This window comes from Opisthocomus hoazin, chromosome 13 (genome assembly GCF_030867145.1).
Source record: "Opisthocomus hoazin isolate bOpiHoa1 chromosome 13, bOpiHoa1.hap1, whole genome shotgun sequence".
NCBI lineage: Eukaryota > Metazoa > Chordata > Aves > Opisthocomiformes > Opisthocomidae > Opisthocomus > Opisthocomus hoazin.
In genome coordinates this window covers 15,781,158-15,800,230 of record NC_134426.1, presented here as the reverse complement: position 1 = coordinate 15,800,230, position 19,073 = coordinate 15,781,158, and the positions used below count along the sequence as shown (strand labels likewise).

At 56.8% G+C, this 19,073-nt stretch overlaps 1 protein-coding gene across 2 annotated transcripts in view; it reads right to left on the bottom strand.

Moving 5' to 3' along the window:
- Positions 1-3,189: 3,189 nt before the first annotated feature.
- MSI1 (musashi RNA binding protein 1) overlaps positions 3,190-19,073 on the bottom strand; it is a 30,092-nt gene continuing 14,208 nt past the window's right edge. Inside the window, exons 7-15 of one of the 2 annotated variants that reach the window (XM_075434283.1) lie at positions 14,382-14,430; positions 12,267-12,349; positions 11,594-11,711; positions 9,313-9,393; positions 8,007-8,063; positions 5,023-5,091; positions 4,743-4,897; positions 4,218-4,283; positions 3,190-3,276 (exon numbers count right to left, since the gene is read on the bottom strand). In XM_075434283.1, the coding sequence (XP_075290398.1) occupies positions 4,242-4,283; positions 4,743-4,897; positions 5,023-5,091; positions 8,007-8,063; positions 9,313-9,393; positions 11,594-11,711; positions 12,267-12,349; positions 14,382-14,430 (654 nt within the window). In that variant the 3' untranslated portion in view covers positions 3,190-3,276; positions 4,218-4,241. The remainder of the gene's footprint in view (positions 3,277-4,217; positions 4,284-4,742; positions 4,898-5,022; positions 5,092-8,006; positions 8,064-9,312; positions 9,394-11,593; positions 11,712-12,266; positions 12,350-14,381; positions 14,431-19,073) is intronic. The other variant, XM_075434282.1, reaches the window with a different exon arrangement.

Sequence of the window (19,073 nt, the reverse complement as noted above, 5' to 3'; positions counted from 1 at the left end):
ATGCCAAGTTACAGACTCAAGATTCTCGTGTGCTAACAGTGAGAACACTGAGCAAACATTAACAGCTGATGTAAAGGTCAGTCTGTACCACAGTTAGTTCGGAAAAAGGGATTTAATCTTTTACCCGCAGATCAATCTGCTGACTTTCCCTTCAGTATCCATTTAAGTGTTCTCTCTCTCCTTTGCTACTTTGGCCACCTTTACTCTTTACTGTTTCTCTGTTATCTTAGCTGAGAATCTTAAGACTCTGTGGTTCCTTTTTCTGCACTTCTCAATGTCTGACCTGTTGTTGATGTTGCCAGGAAAATGTCACAAATCAAAAATACTGTCATATCTTTGATTTCATATGTTTTAATTCAACAAGGGGATCGCGAAGTGTGGGAAAGCGAGCATGTGAGCATTACAAGTGCCTCATGAGAAAAACCCCAGCAGGGTAGATTTTTCCACCAATGCTATTTTTGGTTTCCCCCGGCCTGTGCTACATACAAAGCCGCTGGTCCTCAGTACGCTTGTGAGGATGTCCCAGCTTACAAGTGGTTCCTAAAGGCTTGAGCTCTCTCTAAGAGCTGCTGCTCAGGGCCCCTCACCCTATTTTACACTGTTCTAATTTACCTTTCTCTTGTAGTGTTGTCTGTTAATGGCTTTTCTTCCCTTCCAATCTCTAGGTTTTGTTTTCTTAGATCTAGCCTCCTTGATCCACCATAGTCATTGAATCCAGAGCATCTGAGCCAAACTTCTAAGCACTGCACTATCGCCTCCTTTCCTGAACCTTCGAGTATCCGTACAAAACCTCTGTAATGCAGAGAAGAGACACAATCTCTATTAAAACCGGATCTGCCGCGCATTGTAAACTGGGCCACCGCCAAAGTCTGGGAGCAGAACAGAGAGGCAGAGCCTTGCCTGGGGCTTTTATCCTAATGGCAGGATGCGACTCCTGCCAGGTCCAAGCTCACCTGAAATCTCCATTTTAAAATCTCCCACCCCCAAATAATGACAGAGAAGGACAGTTTTCAAATAATTTATTAGGAATTTTAAAACTGAAATCTGGAAAAAGGGTTACAGGTGTGGAGAGAACAAACATTGGAGTGTAATAACTTACTGGCTTAAAAACACAGCTTTATTTCTTTTAAAAAAAATGCCCACCCTGAAACCAGAGCCCCAGCCTCCAGGCAGTGGCAGCACTGGCCAGAGAGAGAATCACAGCCCAGCAGCAGCACAGCTGGCCTCGGATGTCTGGAGGGGGCACGGAAGCAGCTCAGCGCCTATACCAAGAGGGAGGAAAGCGCTGTCCGCAGACCCAGATTTGAAGTACATAGAATAAAAATAAACCCAATAAAATGCAGCTCTTCTTTAATTAGGAAATATTTAAAAAAACAGACATACAGACTCTTGTCTCAGTAACAAAAATTATTGCTTTGTGTTTTCAGTACTGATCTGTCAAGTACCCTCTTACCTAAACAGAACTCTCCAAACGCATCGCCCAGGTCAGGACAAGCTCCGGCGGAGGGGGGAGGACAGCAGAGAAGAAGGGCCCTGCGGGCACCGTGGCCCTCCCAGTCCTTTTCTAAAGGCCCCTCTCCCTTAAAGGGACTCAGTTTGGGGGAAGAGAGGGAATGATTTTTAAAACTTAAGATGAAGCTGTTATTTCCCTGGGAAAAGAGTTTGGCTGCATCTTAATGAAAGGCTTAATCACCCCCCTTTAACAAGGTCTTTGGTTCACTGAAATCCAGACCCAAACGTGCCCCGTGTGCTCCCGCCGGAGGCTGCCCCGGGCAGGGGGCTGGTTAGCAGGGTCCCGGACCACGCCAGGGGAAGCCCCGGCAGGCTCCGGAGAAGGGACCAGATCACCCCCGCGCAGGACAACAGACAAATTCCCACAGTCTTCAGAACACAGAGTAAAGCAAACGGGAAGCTGCAATTCTATAATTCGTATAATCCCTGAGAAGCCCTTAACCCACCCCCAAATCACCACCCTAATGCTTTTCTCCCCCCGTTAATGACTCCCCGACCCAGCGCCCTGCCCTTCAGAGAACGACCACCCCCATCTCCCCCTGGCCCTGGCCGACACCCCTTCCGATACCCCTTCCCAGGAAATCTTGACACAAGCGATCGTGTTTGGAGAGTGAATTCCTTTTAAAGTAACCAAGACAAGCAACAGCGGCAAAGCCCTTTACCTAACGCCAGACCAGAGGCTGGCACCACAGAGCCCAGTGATGGAGTCTGTACGTCGAGCGACTGGAAGCAGCTTTAACCCGCTCAGCAAAACAGCCGATGGCCGGTACGTCTCACCCCCGCCCCCACCCCCCCTTTCATCTCATCAGAGGTCTTAAAATCTTACAGTAAAAGGTGTACAAAAAAAGAACGGAGTCCTGTCAGGATTCTGCTGGAGAGTATTGCTCACGCTGCGGCACCAAGTCCAGGACCTGGAGCTGCTCCTTGGAGCCAGGCTGCAGGCAGCAGCCGGGTTCAGCTCGCGATATTTACATATTATACAGGAGGAAAAAGAAAAAAACCCCACGTAAAACTAAACCTAGGAAAACAAAAAAAAAAATCTTTCAGCTGTAAGGATAGTGTTTTTCACTTAGCAAAATATACATTTGTTTTGTTCCATAGCGATGTCCAACGTTTTCGGATCCTTGGAGTTTTACACTTTTCAAAGCCTCACATTTACAAAACAGAAACGATTAAAAACAGTTTCTTTAAAAAAAATAGAAATACATCAGTTCCTCTCAGCCTTTGCTCTCTCTGCATCTCTTTCTTCCCTTCAGAACTGCATTCTTGTTTACATACCGTGCTTTAAAAACACTGACGACAACAACAACAGAGTTGAAAATATTCAAAACAGTTTCAAAGCCAAATAAAAATGCTCCTCAATAAAAACTACCTAACACAATCACAAAGCCAATTCATAAAATATGTCTACTAGCTCGGGAAAGAGCAAACAACAAAAAGAAGGGGTAGCCCCCCAAAAAAGATAAAAAAATAAAATAAAAAAATAAACCTAACAGCTAATAAAATAAATAAAAGAAGAATCGGTGGGCTGGGGGCGGGGAGGGGGGAAGCGTAAACCGTCGGTGGTTAGTAAGAAAGCGAGATGATCTCCTTGGGTTCAGTCCAGTGTGGTCTGGTCAAAGGGAGAGATCAGGGCAGGGCGGCAGGAGCCTGGCAGCCAGCCGGCAGTGTGCAGTTTTGACTCAAGAAAAAGGTAACCTTGGCTCATCCCCCGAGGCTCACCAGATCCTCCAGCTGCCGTCCTCGGTCGGGTCACTGGGGAATCTGTGGGACACAGCCGGGGAGGGAAGGGACAGGAGCTGGAACAACCAACAGCTTTTCTCTCAGGGTTTTCTTCCCCGACAGAAACACTAGATGCCCAAACCTGCCCCAACGCAGACGGGCTCTGCGTCTTGCTGGCAGCGTGACGGGGCACGGCGGAGATGCCTCCATCTTTAACGGCGGCGTGCAGGCCGGGGGCACGAGGCCCCGCACGCCGTGCAGCCTGCCCGCCCAGACCCGTGACGTAGCGCGGTCCAGCTGCTTCCCCAGCACCCAGCTCAGTGCAGCCCTGCCAGCCTGCCACGGGCTCCTGCCTGGACACCCTTCCCTGCAGGTTTTTGCCCCCCTTTTTGAAAAGCTGGGGTTTTTTTAATTTTAATTTTTAGCCAGCTAACTTCAGCCACATTTGCAAAGCAGACAGAGACCATCCACCAGTTCCCCCTCAGGCCAATCCAAGGACCAGGAACAGAACTGATCAGACTCTGATTTTCCTTCTGCCCTTCTCCCTGGCAGGAGAGGAAGCACCTCGCTCCCCAGGGACAGTGGTCCCAGCAGCAGTGAGAGCCACCGGCTGCGCGGAGGAGGCTTCCGCAGTCCCGCAGCTGGGCCAGGCTTGTCTCTCAGGATCACCACCGGGCTGTCACTCTGGCCAACCCGGCAGACTTTTCCTCTTTCTGCCAGTGTTCCCATTTCCTTCCTCTTCACGCCCAGACACTAAGTCACCTCTCCACAGCACTCCCAGCCTGCGGACCGTGCGGCAGGAACCCAACCTGCCAAGCCTCTGGTGCAGAAGAGCCCCAGGCTGGCCACAGGACCGCTCCCGCAGCCTGGGCCAGGCCGGCGAGCCCCGCCGCCGCACCCACAGCTCCTGCCGAGAGCCCAAGCACAGGGGTCAACTCAGAACCGCGCTCCCCGCACTACCCGCTGCTGTTTGAAGCTCTTACCTCCTGCCTCCTTGGTCCCCAGCTTCAGTGATACCCATTGGTAAAAGCTGTTGCAATCAAGGGACCCTGCCAAGAGAGAGTTAAAACCCCGCTCTTAAACAAAAGTGAAGAATTACTACCACAACAAACTCAGTCATGGCCCAGATGTTGGAAAAGCCAGCGTCAGTTGGAGGTGCTGGGTCTGAAGATGACATCACCCTGCAGGACACTGCGTCAGGGCCAAGAGGGGCTCTTGGAAAGTCTGGGCCAGATCAGGGAAAGGTCTGGAGATCAGGACCTCGAGTGGCGGCCAGGGAGAGCCAGCGGAGCCCAGGGACGCGGGCTCCAAGCGAACTGCTGCATCCTGCACCGGCCCTCTGCTGTCTGGGGCTCAGTGGTGGCATGGCAGATGCCAGAAAGCAGGCTGGGGGCTGAGAGGGGGCTGCCCTCCGCTGCTCTCCTCCATCACCACGTGGAGATGCCGCCCCTTCCCGTGGCACCCTCCATCTTCCCCTCCCTGCACAGAGCCCGGCGGGGAACACTCACCCCTAGGCTGTGGCCAAAGCCGGTGCTCGGGGCTGGGCTGGCAGCGCTGATGTAACTGCTGACCCCTGAGTCCTGGTTGGCGGCTCCGTAAAGCTCTGCCATCGGCCCCGGGCTGGTGGTGCCCAGAAACCCACCGGTGCGGCTGGGGGTGGAACCTACGGGAGGCAGCAGAACTACAGAGTGAAGATCCCAAAAATGCAGCCCCGTCCCACCCCCCTCCCGCAGCCCGTCGCAAAACCCCGTGACAGGACACCGCGCCGGGGAGGAAAGTGGCAGTTACCTGTCCCTCGCACCACGGCCGCCGCAGCCGCTGCTGCCGCCATTGGTCCATACGCAGTGAGGGGGATTGCTGCAAAAGAGGGAACAGGCATCTCAGGGGAAACTCCTCGACGGGAGCCTTCATCTCCCGCTGCAAAACAGCAGGCCCGCACAGACGCATCGGCTTAGTGCATCACACAGGACATCAAAGGATGACAACAGGGAAGTGACAGTCCTGCATTTCTTGGTAGCTTTTTGCACAGCGAGTGTCCGGGGCAACTCGCTAGCCGGGCTCTGCTAAGCCCACGCCGCGCAGCAGCCGAGGGCACGGCGTGGAAGAGCTGAACCAGAGGCGGGCAACTGCAGACGTATCCCGTTGCTCCTCAGCTTGCAGGATGCAGCTGATCTGAAGCTACGGAGCCAGATTTTGGCTGTGAGCGTGGAGAAACGCAGCAGCTCGGGGACAGCAGCTGACAGCTCAGCGTCCTGAGGCTCAGCCCCTCCTCTCTGTCCCTTGGTGCTATTCTCGAGTAACAGTTTAATAGCCTCTTTCTCCCTGTTTCTCTGCCTAAGACACGCCATGCTCCCCACGCTGAGTTTTGCTCCCGAACTGCTCAAAACCTTGCTGTTCATTGTAGAAGAGCAGGAAACATACACCTAGGGAGCAGGAACTAGAAATAGCTTAATTAAAACAGTAAGTCTTAATTTGTATGTAGTAGTTCTAATTCCCAACTCTACTGCCGCAGGCATCCAGCCCTCGGGGCAGGAGGCATCTAGCCAGTACGTTTCTCTTTGCCCTTAAAATGACTGGGTCAGCATTTCACGCTTGAATGTGAAATTCGCTGTGATTCTGTTTAGAGCACCATAAAAAGAGGTCAGAACAAATCAATTGCGTTAAGGCTGGAACCCAGACTAGCTTATGAGGGAATATTTAGTAGCAGGCACCAGCCTGTTTCCAGCAAACGTCACACGAGGCTTCTATCTGGGTTAGCCGCTCATTACAGGCCCTGGGCCAACGTCAGCGTGTTGCTGCTTCGCATCAGCCCCAGAGATGCTGCTCCGGGGAGGAAAGGCTGCTGGCAGCCACCCTCTGCCCCACCATTGCTTCAGGTCCCTAAAGCACAGCTGAACGAACGCGGGCTTACCGAGAAAGGCAGCCAGGCCCTCTCGAAAAGACCTCAGTTCTTCTTCCAGGAAAAACTCTCCTTGCCCTCGCAGTCTGTCTACTGAGACACCAGGTTTGCGCTGCGATGGCAAAGCTCCCCGCGCGCTGGAAGCAATCATCCCTGCTTGTGTCGTCCCCCCTCCCCGTTTCCGCTTGCCAAGGCCGCACAGCGCAGCCCATTGACGCGCACGCACCCACTTGAAGGCACGAGGGCCCTCCAGCGCTGCACAGCTCGCTGCGCCTTTGTGGGAACCGAGGGGGGGCCCTGCCCTTCGCGGGACCAGCTCCAGCCGACCCATGGGAATCGCAGCTCTCGGCCTAGCCAAGAGGCTGCACAGCGACTGTTTAACAGTAGGTAAGCGTGACGGGAAGGGAAGAATGCCACGATCCCCAGCTGGTACTCCAGAGAGACACTCGGGACTGCAAGCTGACGTGGCACCCAGCCAGGACAGCAGCATTAATAACGTCTTGTTGTACCCAGCCCTGGTGCACCCCAGCCGCCGGTGACAGCCAGGCCCCGGGCGATTCACCTCTGCTAGGAACGGGCACGGAGCAGCCGGGGATGGACCTCGGAGGGAAAATCACTTTTGCCAAGTCACCGAGATTCCTCTACAAATTTTATGGGTTTTGCTGAAACGCGCACGTCTAAATAAGTGACTGGACCCACCTCTCCTTTGCTTGGCAACCAAAAGGCTCGGAGGTGGGGGTCAGGTGCTTATGCAGCTGCACACAGGGTGTCAGGGACGGTGTTATTAAGAGGGAGCTAGGGTTCGGTCTCCCTCTACCTTCCTTGGGGCAATTTGTTCACTGGTGGCCGCCAACCTCAGCATCCTCGGGAATGGACACTCCCTGAGGATCGACATGATTCTGTGCCACAGAAACCCCCTTTCAAGCCTGTTGGTGCTAGTAATTGCAGGAGAGCTTCTCAGGAAGCTTTTCCACGCCCCCACTGCAGAGAGATTCAAACCCTGAAACAAGTGGGGGCAAGGAAGCGCCGGGGAGGAGGAACACTACGGAAATGAGATGGCACATGGGGAGCGGGGTGCTACACAAAGCTGCTTTTCTACGACAAAAACCATGGACACGACAGAGCTGGGGAAAACATGGCCATGGAAGGGAAAGTAGACAGAAGGAGCATCACCTAGAGAGGACACACTGCACACAACCCAGGGGCTGCAGATCCAGAGGGTATTTGCACCGTGAGGACACTGAGCCAGGACTAGTCTCTGGAGAATGGTCCTCTGCCCCCGTTTCATACCACAGTTCCCTACGAGCACTGCAGGACTTTTGTAGAGCCCCACCAAGCTCGCTTCTGCCCGGGAAGTCCGTCTGGGAGTACCTGGGGAGGGGCACCATGCAGAGCAGGGAAAGCATTCCCTGCAGCCCCTCCTGCGCAGGGAAACGGGATGGGAGTAACCAGGAGTGCCCCCACACCCTCCCCCTCCTCCCAGCACTCCAAATCTCGTCCTCGCAGCAGCTCAGGTTGAAGTCATTTGTAGACCTTTGAGAAGCCACTCTGCTTTCTGCAGTTTTCCGTATCCGGTTTATACCCGGCCTGGGGCAAGGAGCTAAAAACGAGGCAAGCAGCAGGAAACGCCAGCTAAGGACTGCATGCCTTCATCTGGTATTGCGTTGCCCTTCTCGGAGGCAACACACATGGCTCTGATTGCCTCTCCATCTTTCCAGCCCCAGCTCTGGACGGAGCTCGTACAGATGGAAGAGGAAATTAGGAACGTTTCCAGTCTAACTGCGCCAGGCTGCGGAGCAGGACACCACTGGAGCAGCCCAAAGCCCCCTTCTCCCCTTCCAGCTTGTGAGCGTAGGAAATGAGCGGGACTGACCTGTGAGCTCAGGGAGGACGGGGGCACTCGGGAGAGGGGTCCGCTCTACACGGAACTCTAAAAATGAAATGCAAGACAGCTTAGGAACTCACCGAACGCCCCGAGGGAGACCCCGCAGAGAGACAGCAGCCCGGGTCTGCTGGGGGAGCAGCCTGTGGCCAGACTGCGACCAGACCAGTGGCTCCTTTAAACTAATTTATAACTGGTGCTGAAAGGTGCTGGACTCCTGCCCTGGAGACTGAAAGGATCCATTTACCCTTAGAATAAATCTGGGCAAGGCAGGGCAAGCGCAAGCTTCACTGCGCAGCCTCGGGTCAGCAGCCCACCCAGCCTGACCTCTCGGCTGCAGTGCCCGTAGGTGCTCAGCACATGCCCCACTCATCTGGGCACGGGTTTACAAGGAGGCACTTGAAGCCCCTGCAACTGAGACCTGTAAACTGGATTCATGGAGAGCTTCCAGACAGCTGGGAGGCAACAGCAACTTTCAGCCACAGTCAGCCTGGGCTCGCCTCAGGCGACAACGAAACTTCCCATTCCCAGCCCCTAACAGCAAGACTTCATGTATAAACCATCACACTGAGGGATGGAGTAAGGAAGGGATGCTCGGAGTTGCCACTTCTCTAGAAAATAGCAAGACAGTCTTTTCCCTGAGTGTGCTCTGCCTCGTCACCCTGCCTCGCAGGGAGAAGAGGCCCCAGAAAGCTCTGAGCAGCTGCGGCACAGCAGCTTCCAGCCGTTGATCGTAGAATCCACCTTCTGGGTTCAACCCATGGGGGCTTGAAACCACCCAGTTTCCGGGGGACCTGCAGCCCACCACCCCAGCAGATGCTTTCTGGAGGCTGGGAGTGGTGCCGGTGCCGTTTGGAACACGACCGCAGCGTTGCAGGCACCTGTGTTTCAGGTGCCTAAGAGCACCGGCCCACGGAAAGCCACGTTTTAAAATCCTATGCTAGTTTCAGAGCGGTGGCAACTCTGGTAAAGAGCGACAGACACACACAAAGGCAGCGGGACAGGCAGAGCTGCAGGGGCCCTTCTGTGTCACAGCAGCAGCCCTACGCAGGAGGCGAGCATGAAGGGCGTCAGAGCAGCCTTGGGCTTTTCCTGCCACGGGAGCGTGAGGATAATCCTAATGAAGGGTAGGCTGTTCCCACCTATTCCAGGGCGTCTCCCCTCCCCCTTCCACATCCGGCTCCAATTTAAAGCAAGACCAAACAGGGGAAAGGGGCAGAGCCCGGGTCACGGATCATGCCGGGGACTCCCGTCACCTGAAGGCAGGCCGAGAAACCAAGCAGGGAGCCCCACTCACCAGGGAACTGGTAAGTGTAGCCAGGCGCAATGCCAGTGTAACTTCGACTCGCGTAGGTGGCAGCTTGGAAGCCTGGATAACCTGGGGGAAGAGAAAAGGGCTCCGTTACTGTGAGCTCACAGGGTCCATGTCCTCAGTGCATGACCATTAGCGTCAGAGAGCACAAACAGGGCTAAGAGCACAAACTGAAGCAGAGGAAGTTCCGTCTGAACATGAGGAAGAACTTCTTCCCTCTGAGGGTGACGGAGCCCTGGCCCAGGCTGCCCAGGGAGGCTGTGGAGTCTGCTTCTCTGGAGATATTCCAGACCCGCCTGGACGCGGTGCTGTGCAGCCTGCTCTGGGTGACCCTGCTTCGGCAGGGGTTTGGACTGGGTGACCCACAGAGGGCCCTGCCAACCCCCACCATTCTGTGATTCTGTGATTCTGTGAGCAGAAACGCCAAGAAATCGCTGGGCAGAGCACACGATGCATGCCAGTCTGCTGAAGAGGTTTAGCAGGCCCGTTTCATTTTTTCCTCCCTCCAAACATGTAAGGACACGGAGATTTCCTTCTCAGAAACTCATAGCTCGGCAGACTAAGCCTTTCTGATGCATCAGCTGGATTTACAAATAGGAGGAGGTCAGAGAGGTGGGAGCGCTTGAACGGCTGAGTAGCTCTGAATCACTTTTGCACTAGAAGTGCTGGCGAATGCAGTCAGAGAGCTTCTTCCTGGTGCCGGGCGGGAGGACAGTTCCTGCTGTTCCCCGGGAAGCTGACCACCTCTACAGAACAAGCCTGTGAGAACACCGGGCACTGATTCAGAGATGAATGTTTGATCTGAGATCTCCCAAGACATGAGTACGTGGATTTCCCCGTGACTCAGCTTCAGCCTTGCTGCTTTAAATTCAGACGGCTTAGAGAAGGCAAAACCCAAAACCACAGGCTGGAGATTTATTTTCCTTCAATAAGTCAAGTGAAAACACTGGGTGAAAAAATGCCCTTTTTGGGGTTTTGTTTAATGACTAACTGCTACTCGCCAGGCTTAGCAAGGGGAGCCAGGCTGAGTATGCCCTGCCCAGCAACACCAGCGCTGACCCTGAGCAAACAGCGTGCTCCTGGTTCAGCTCAAGCCTGGCCAGAACGAACAGAGGGACGGAGAGAAGCCGGGAGCAGCACCCACGCTGGACTCTCAGATCCACGCTCAGGGGTTTACAGACCTGGGAATGGGGGCTACAAAGGACATTTTTCATCTTTTATCTGAACAAGTTTGCCTTGGAATCACGGACAGGCGTGAAACCCAGCCTGCTCATCACCAATTTCTCCTTACAAGATAGCCTCACAGTAAGCATATGGTTTTCCTTGCAATATCGGGTATGTGCTGCCCCTGAGAGGGAGGGAAAAAAGTGAGACAAAGCTTAGCTAGAACTTTCAGGGCATTTTTACAGCCTTTAAATGGCAGCGAGGACATTTACATGGACCGCTGTTTCAAGTGGGAGCTTGGGGGCTCTTCAATCACAGAATCATAGAATGGTTTGGGTTGGAAAGGATCTTAAAGATCATCTGATTCCAACCCCCCTGCCATCAGCAGGGACATCTCCCACCAGACCGGGTTGCTCAGAGCTCCATCCAACCTGGCCTTGAACCCTGCCAGGGAGGGGGCAGCCACAGCTTCTCTGGGCAACCTGGGCCAGTGCCTCACCACCCTCATGGGGAAGAATTTCTTCCTAATCTCTAATCTCAATCTGCCCTCTTTTAGTTTACAGCCATTCCCCCTTGTCCTGTCACTACACACCCTTGTGAAAAGCCCCTCTCCATCCTTCCTGTCAGCCCCTTCAGGTACTGGCAGCTGTTCTAAGGTCACCCCAGAGCCTTCTCTTCTCCAGGCTGACCAGCCCCAGCTCCCTCAGCCTGTCCTCGTAGGAGAGGTGCTCCAGCCCTCGGATCATCTCCATGTCCCTCCTCTGGCCCCGCTCCAACACAACTCATCAGAAAGCCTGTAGAAGTGGGGGCTGGAGACGCCTGGACACAGGTTACTCCACGCTCGGTTCAGCTACGTAGTTACATCCCATTCCACCGGAGCAGCTCGGGGATCACAGTCTCCTTGCTACGGCACAGCAGGACCGTTGTGGACGGGCAGAGGGCCAGCGCAGCCTTGTCACCCAGCTCCGTCGCAGGGCAGTGGTGACAAGCCTGCAGATTTCCCCGGTGCCACCAGAGGGCAAGTGGTGACCGTGGACGGGTCCCACCAGTCCCCCGGGAGCTGCCCCCCCCCCCGGTACCGGGGAGCTGCCCTCGGTCTTACCCAGCATGCCGATCCCGAGCATGAAGGCGTCCATCCCGTACGGCATGACTCGGGACCGTCCTCGCGCCGAGCCCGTTGGGGACATCACCTCCTTCGGCTGGGCTTTTTTACACTCCACCTGCCACAAGAATAGAAGGATCAGGCTCGGCTGCCACCGGCACAGGGTGATGCCACCATGACGGAGCTCCCCAGCCCTGGCCACCACCGCCAGCCCGTCCTGCCGTCCTTCCCTAGCGTCCCTGCCCCCGGCCAGCCTTCCCCCTTGCTCGGCAGCCACCACAGGCAACAGGGAGCCCAAACACTGCTGTTCGCTGCCCTGGACGCTCTGCCTCGAGGCCTGATTCTCCTCATTTCGGGATAAAGGCAAAACCTGCCCCCTCCCAGGCCACCGAGAGGTTTCACACAACTTTGAAACCCCCAAGGACTGCACAAGTCCTCATTACAGTTACCTCTTCTCCTCGAAAGCTCAGTATCGTGCTGCTTCACCTCCACACTGAGAGTCTCTTCCCCAGACTGGCTGCTGTGATTCTGGGGAAAAGACTCAATCCTGCTCCCCACTGCAGAGAAAGTGTGTCGGGACCCAAGTGCCTCACACCCTGCCCCTGGGCCACTGCCCCCTTCTCCATCCTTTGGCTCTGTCCCTTCTCTCCCAGGCTCTGCCCCAGACACTCACCATTTTGTTGTTGATCTCATGGAAGTGGATTTCACACACTTTTTCCACAATGTCTTCACTTTCAAATGTGACAAACCCAAAACCTGGGAAGAAAAGGCAAAACTCCTGGATCAGGTCAGAGCTCGGCGCAGCTCGCACCCGCTACCCACATCCTTTTATTGGCAGGAGAAAAGAAGGCGCCACAGACTTCTAGGACGGTATAATCAGCCCTTTCTAAAACGGCTGTCATTCATCTTCCCTCTCCAGCAAAGCCTGCTTTTGTGCACAAGAACAGGAGCGTCCCCTTATAGATTCCCCTTTCCTCCTCATCCTGTACTTCCCACCCTCTCTGAACCCAACTGCTCTCAAAACGAGATATATTTTTTTAAAACTTTGCTGTCTGCAAGGCAAACCACGTGGCTGACAACGCTGGGGAGGATCCCAGCAGACAGCCGCTCACACAAAGAAAGTCGGTGGAGAAACGAACAGCTGCTTGCCAGTCCATCACCATCCTGGCTAAACGCACCCCACCAGCAATAACGCCCTGCACGTCTCCTCTGCGGTCACCGCTCATGAAGCCTTGTATAAGCAAGCAAATATCAGCAATGCCGTTGTACGGAGCAAGACAGATACTCGCAAGCAAAGTGGTTTGCAAAGTTCCACCAAAGGAAGGTAAGTATCTGGGGTAAAACAGGACAGGATGTTCCTGGCCCCTGGCCCACACTCACACCTCCTTTCTCTCACCACCAACCCCTCTGCTGACAGTTTTGGCAAAGACCAGCTCGGGTGGGCAGACTAAACTCCTCTCAGCTGACTGCAGCCGCTTCCGGAAAACTCGGGCAGGTGGGAGGATGTCTTTAAGCTTGCCTTACAAGCGAGCTGGGATTAAGCAGAGCTTTCCGCTTTCCAGAACTGGCCAATTCCTTGGTGCTTTAAAATAACTTTTTAAAACAGACAGGGATCTGCTACCCAGAACCCCGCTTTTTCTCCATACTGCCAGAAAAGTCTCTCTCTATAAACTCCTCCATCTGTCTATGCCCACACCATTCACCTCAACACCGACGAGCGGAGGGGCTCGGGAGTTCAAGAGCAAAACCCTGATGCCAAAGCCATTCCTGAGCCCCACCAGACCCCTACCAGGCCCGCTGCGCCCTGCACAGAGCCCACGCTGCTGCCATGGCAGCTGGCAGCTCTCCCTGCTCCTTCCGAAATGCCCAACGACTCTTCAACTGGACTATTGACTGCGAAGCAACCGCAGAGGAACAGGGGTTAACACTTCTTCCCTTTTAAGATGAAGCTGGAACAACATCCTAGGCCAGGCAATCAGAGTGGATTTAATGGCTTCAGAAAAAAAGCAAAAACCTGAAGGGCACACAGTGTAAGGAGAGCAGAAGGCAGCGTTCCCTCGCTGATCCAGGGGCAGAGGTGCTTGGAAGCGCTTCCAAGAACACACAGAGACGAGAGCGGCCCAGCACAGGGCTGTTACTCGCCCTGATTCGGAAGACAGCAACGCAAAGTTTGCAGGTTAAGTTGTTGCCGATAAATCTCTGAGCTGATGCAATGCTGCCTAGCGTCGAGCCCGGCCGCGCTCCGGGGCAATCGCTCTGCAGGCTCACCAGGAGAGCGGGAGGCAGGGAAGGAGCCCATGGGTGGGCTGGGTCCGGGCAGCTCAAGCCTTGCTCCCATCCTGTAACCAGACTCCACCAGCAAGACTCGGGTAAGAAAAGGTGACCTGGGAGCATAAGCGGGCTCCGGGCCGAGGAAGGGCCGAGAGGCAGGCACTCCTCAGGCTCTCGTGTCAGCTTTCCGGGAGCTCAGATTACCCGGGACAAGGTAAGACACAGACTGTGAGCTGGAGCCACGGAGGTGAGCGGGCAGGGGAGGGGGCCGCCTCCTCTCACATATCTGCAACTCGGCGAGTTCACGGCACAGGAAACGCGCTGGACAAAAGCCCTCTGTGTGCTGCAAGGGACGCTGGTAAAGGATGCAGATGCGAAAGGATGGGGCGACTGGAGGCAAGATAAAGAGCAGCTGCGACCCGCACGCCCTGCTGCTGGGATGCTAACCCCTCCCCAGGCAAGGCAGGCGGCAAACCCTCTGCAGCTCCCTCTCCTACGGCCAGGAGACTGCTCTCACCTCTGTGTCGGTTGGTCGTCTTGTCGAACATCAGCATCGCGTCGTCCACCTGCGAAGAGAAGAGCTCCGGGTCAGATTGCTGCTGTGGCCGCCAGCACCCTCCGACACCCTGGCACTGAGCTTCCCCTTCCCAAACCAGGGGGGATCAAGACAAGACCTCCGGTCCCCGAGAAGGAAACAGGGTGGGCACGTACGCACGCGTCGGCTGCTGCACCAGGCACGTCCCCTTGCCACCAGCGGCCCGGGTCCCCCCAGCAGCGGGGCTGAGCCCCCCCGGCGCCGAGCGACCCCGATTGTTGGCCTGCAGCTTGAGGTGGGGGGCAAGGAGCGGGGAAGGCATTGTTCCCAAATCCCGGCCTCAAAGGAGAGGAGAATTAACGGGGGGGAGAGGGGCGAAGCCGGGGAGGACGAAGGGGCCTCCCAGCGCCGGGGGAAGCAGAGGCCTCAGACAACAGGGCTGCCTGGGAACCCCCGCCCCCACCCCTGAGCAGCCTTTCCTCTAAGTGAGGTTTCCCACTGCTGGAGGCTGTAATTAGAGCAAATTTACTGCAAGGCCTGAGCGGGGCTGCCTTCCCGGGGGGAGGGGCGGCCGGGTCCCATCCCCCCGCCGAGCAGGGAAGCCCATCGCCCCCCAGTGCCTTCCCCCTCAAAGAGCAGGGAGCCCATCACCCCCCCAATGCCTCTCACCCCCCCGAGCAGGGAGCCCATCACCCCCCAGTGCCTTCCCCCCCAAGGAGCAGGGAGCCCATCACCCTCCAGTGCCTTCCCCCCCCCAGCAAGGAGCCCATTGCCCCCTGGTGCCTTCCCCCCCAGGAGCAGGGAGCCCATCGCCCCGCAGTGCCTTCCCCCCCAGGAGCAGGGAGCCCATCGCCCCCCCGTGCCTTCCCCCCCAGGAGCAGGGAGCCCACTGCCCCCCGAATGCCTCTCACCCCCCCCAGCAGGAAGCCCATCACCCCCCCGGTCCCTTCCCCCCTCCCCGCTGGCTGCTGCCGTGCAGAGGTGCACCCGCACGGCTCCGCAGGTCAGGCCACGCAGGGTTAAAAAATACACTTCAATCCCCTCCTGTAAGCCCCAGTGTAAACCTGTCCCACTGACCCTTCCCTCCTCTCTAATACCACTGCCTTAATCCGATTATGAAACTGGACGTGCAAGTGCTCAGGGGAGGTGACGGCAGTCTCCGGCCAGCAGCTGCAGCAGCCCTCCTCCTCCTCCTCCTCCTCCTCCTCCATGCACACCCGCCGCTCCCCGAGCAGCGAGCCCGGCGTGCCCCCAGCTCGGTGGAAGGATTACTCCCTTGCCTGGTCCCCAGGAAGCATCTGCATTGCTGCCTTCTCCAGAACAGCCACCCGGTGAGGGCAGAGCACGGCCCATACCCCGGCGTCACTCATGGAGAGGTTCATGGTCATTGTCCCCCTCTGGGAAGGAGGAGGGCTCCTAGCCTCAAGCCCCCGGACAACATGGGACAGCCGGCTTCACCTCAGCGCCACGAGGATGCTAACATTTCCAACGCCATCATGAGCAGAGAGAGATCATCTCTGATGTCCTTGGGCCTGTCCAACACGTCCACCCCACAAAAGCGAGAGGTGACAACCACCTGGCTCCTGCTCATCCCACGCTCTTCCTGTCCCGGCTCAGCCTCCCTTGGCCAAGTCAACCAACACCTGAGAAACGTGCCAGGCATCCAGTCAGAGCCACGGGGGACGCGAGGCTTCGCACAGACCCGAAGCAATTCCTCAGCAGCTTCCCAAGACACCGCCAGGGAGCCGGGAGCTCATCACTCTGCCATTCCCCATCGCCGCTCGTGCCTGCCCCTGCACCACTTCCCTTCACGGTGCGCAACTGTGACGTGCTGGAGGAAAACCCAACATGGCTTAAAAACATTTTTCTAGAGGTTTTACTGTCTGGTTTTGTTCATTTTTTAAAGCTAGTTCCACTCCTCCGTCCACAGAATCACAGAACCACAGCATGGTGGGGGCTGGAAGGGACCTCTGTGGATCAGCCAGCCCAGCCCCCTGCCGAAGCAGGGTCACCCAGAGCAGGCTGCACAGCACCGCGTCCAGGCAGGGCTTGAATACCTCCAGAGAAGGAGACTCCACAGCCTCCCTGGGCAGCCTGGGCCAGGGCTCCGTCACCCTCAGAGGGAAGAAGTTCTTCCTCATGTTCAGCTGGAGCTTCCTCTGCTTCAGTTTGTGCCCATTGCCCCTTGTTCTGTCGCTGGGCACCACTGGAAAGAGTCTGGCCCCGTCCTCCTGACACCCACCCTTGAGATATTTAGAAGCGTTTCTAAGGTCCCCTCTCAGCCTTCTCTTCTCCAGGCTGAACAAGCCCAGCTCCCTCAGCCTCTCCTCATAGGAGAGATGCTCCAGTACCCTCATCATCCTCGTAGCCCTCCGCTGGACTCTCTCCAGTAGATCCTCATCTTTCTTGAACTGGGGAGCCCAGAACTGGACACAGTACTGCAGATGGGGCCTCACTAGGGCAGTGCAGAGGGGGAGGAGAACCTCCCTCGCCCTGCTGGCCGCACTCTGCAGTTTGGAGAAAGGCTAGGCACATAGCTGTCCTCCTCCCCAGTAAACACTGGGAGAAAGCTGTGTCAACAGCACTCTGCAGCGGTGCCGCTCCCTAAGACTTCAGCTCGGGTCGCTGGAGCCCACAAACCCATCACGACGAGAGATGGGCACGGGAAAGAACAACCCAGCGGGAACGAGCACAGCCCAACTGCTGACCAACTCTGTCTAACCCGCCCCAGCAGCAACCTCTATTTCGCAGAGCCTGGAAAGCGGGAGCAGCCGCACGTGGCAGAGCCCAGCGCGTGTTCGCACACCAAACCGCCTCACAGCAACGCCCAGCCAACAGCCGCAGCACTCCCGAGCGCTCGGAGCCAGAAGCGCAACCGCTTCATCCCAGATCGCACTCCGCACGCCGAGAAGGGAGCTGCCACCCGCCGCCGCCCGAGCCCTTTTCTAAGTTTCTGCTGGTGCTCTGAGCTCAGGTGTCTCCCCAGCACCCCAAAACATCCTGTGCAAACATGTTTACAGTAACACATACTCCATTTGAGAGCTGTTTCCTGCCATGAGCTACATCTAAGATAGGCAGATAGACAGATATGTATGTGTGTATGTACATAACGTGGGGAACGGCCTCAGCCCACTGAACTCCCGGGCCCGAACTCCGTGTGTAGCTGCAAATGGTGGTGGTTATTGCCGCCGACTGCTGTATGCGAGCACTGTCTCGTCTCCCTCCCAGGCACCAGGTGAGATGAGCTGGGCAGTCTCAGCACGCAGCCGGCCACGCGAGGTGAAGCAGGGCCGGGCAGCCCGGGGCTGGCGGGAGCCCACCGGGACAGGCTGTGGAGCGCATCGTGCTGCGGAGCTGGGAGCAGGGCCTCGCCCGCGCGCATCCGCAGCGAGCGGCCATCTCCAGCCTCCCGCCGGCTGCGCCCCAGGGCCCCCTCAGCCCTCGCCATCCCCCCTGCAGCAAGGCGAGGTGACCGGCTGCCTCAGCTCGCTGAGGGCATGGCGGTGCCGCGGCCGGCTCCCACCAAGGCAGGGGGCAAGCCGGGCCTGCACCGACCCCGGAGCCACGGCCAGGTGTGAGGGGCAGCCATTGTGGCGGGAACCGACACCCCCCCCCCCCCCCCCCCCCCGCGCCGGGCCCTTCCCGGCTGGGCCGCGCCGGGCCCCAACAAAGGCGGCCGCCGGCGGGGCCGTCGCCACGGCAACGCGGCCGCCAATGGCAGCTGCCGCCCGGCTTAGCGCCGCGCACAAAGCCGCCCCGCTGCGCCGTCCCCGCGGCCGCCCCGCCAGCGGCGGCGCCCTCCCGCACAGCGCCGCCCGCCAGGGCCTGCGGGGGGGCGGCCATGGCGGGAGGGCCTCCGCCACGGGCAGGGAGGGGTCACCCCGCACGGGACATCCCCCCGCTCCCGGCCCTGCTTCGTGTGGGGAAAGAGGCGCCATCTTGCCTCGTAATCCCCGAGGGAGGCAGCGGGCCTGGGCTGCGAGGGAGCGGCAGGCGCTGAGGGGACATGGGGGGGGGGGGGGGGGTGAAGGGGTCTGGGCGCTCCAGCGGGAGAGGAGTGGAGGTGCCACCTCCATCCAGTGCCTGATGGTTGGCTGAGACAGAAGAGGGCAGACAACTGGAGGCAGGAGAAGCGTGTGGAAAATAGCACTTGAAGAGTTTCAGAAACACCCCTAAGTTCATTTTTAATAGGGTGTGGAAATAATCTATGATCATAACCGTACTTTTAACAAAGGCTTTTTTGCTGGGTGAATTGTCTTTCTCCCCATTCTCTTCCCCCCCTTAAATAAATATTTGTTTCAATTCTTTAAACACAGTCAAAGAAGCAGATCGCTTTACTGGAAAACTGTTTAGCTTAGTAGTCAAGGCTCTCTCCCAGGGAACTTTTCAACTTGCTGGTCCAGGCTGCAGTTATCCAGCATTGGAGGTTAGAAGTTCAAGGTTTGTTAATTTTGAGGAATGATGTCTCTCCCTGTGTTTAACCACGAGGGTCAAAAACACACAGGAAAAAAGGGAGGGTCCCCAGAGCAGTGACTCGTGCTCTCTAGGCGCATCCTTCCCAAGGAACCCGACCACAGGAGACAGCTTCTCCAGCAGGTACCTGGCTGTTTGGGTGTAGGCACCACACCCCAAGCCTTAGACCCAAGCTGTCCAACATCACCTCCTCTCAGTTCT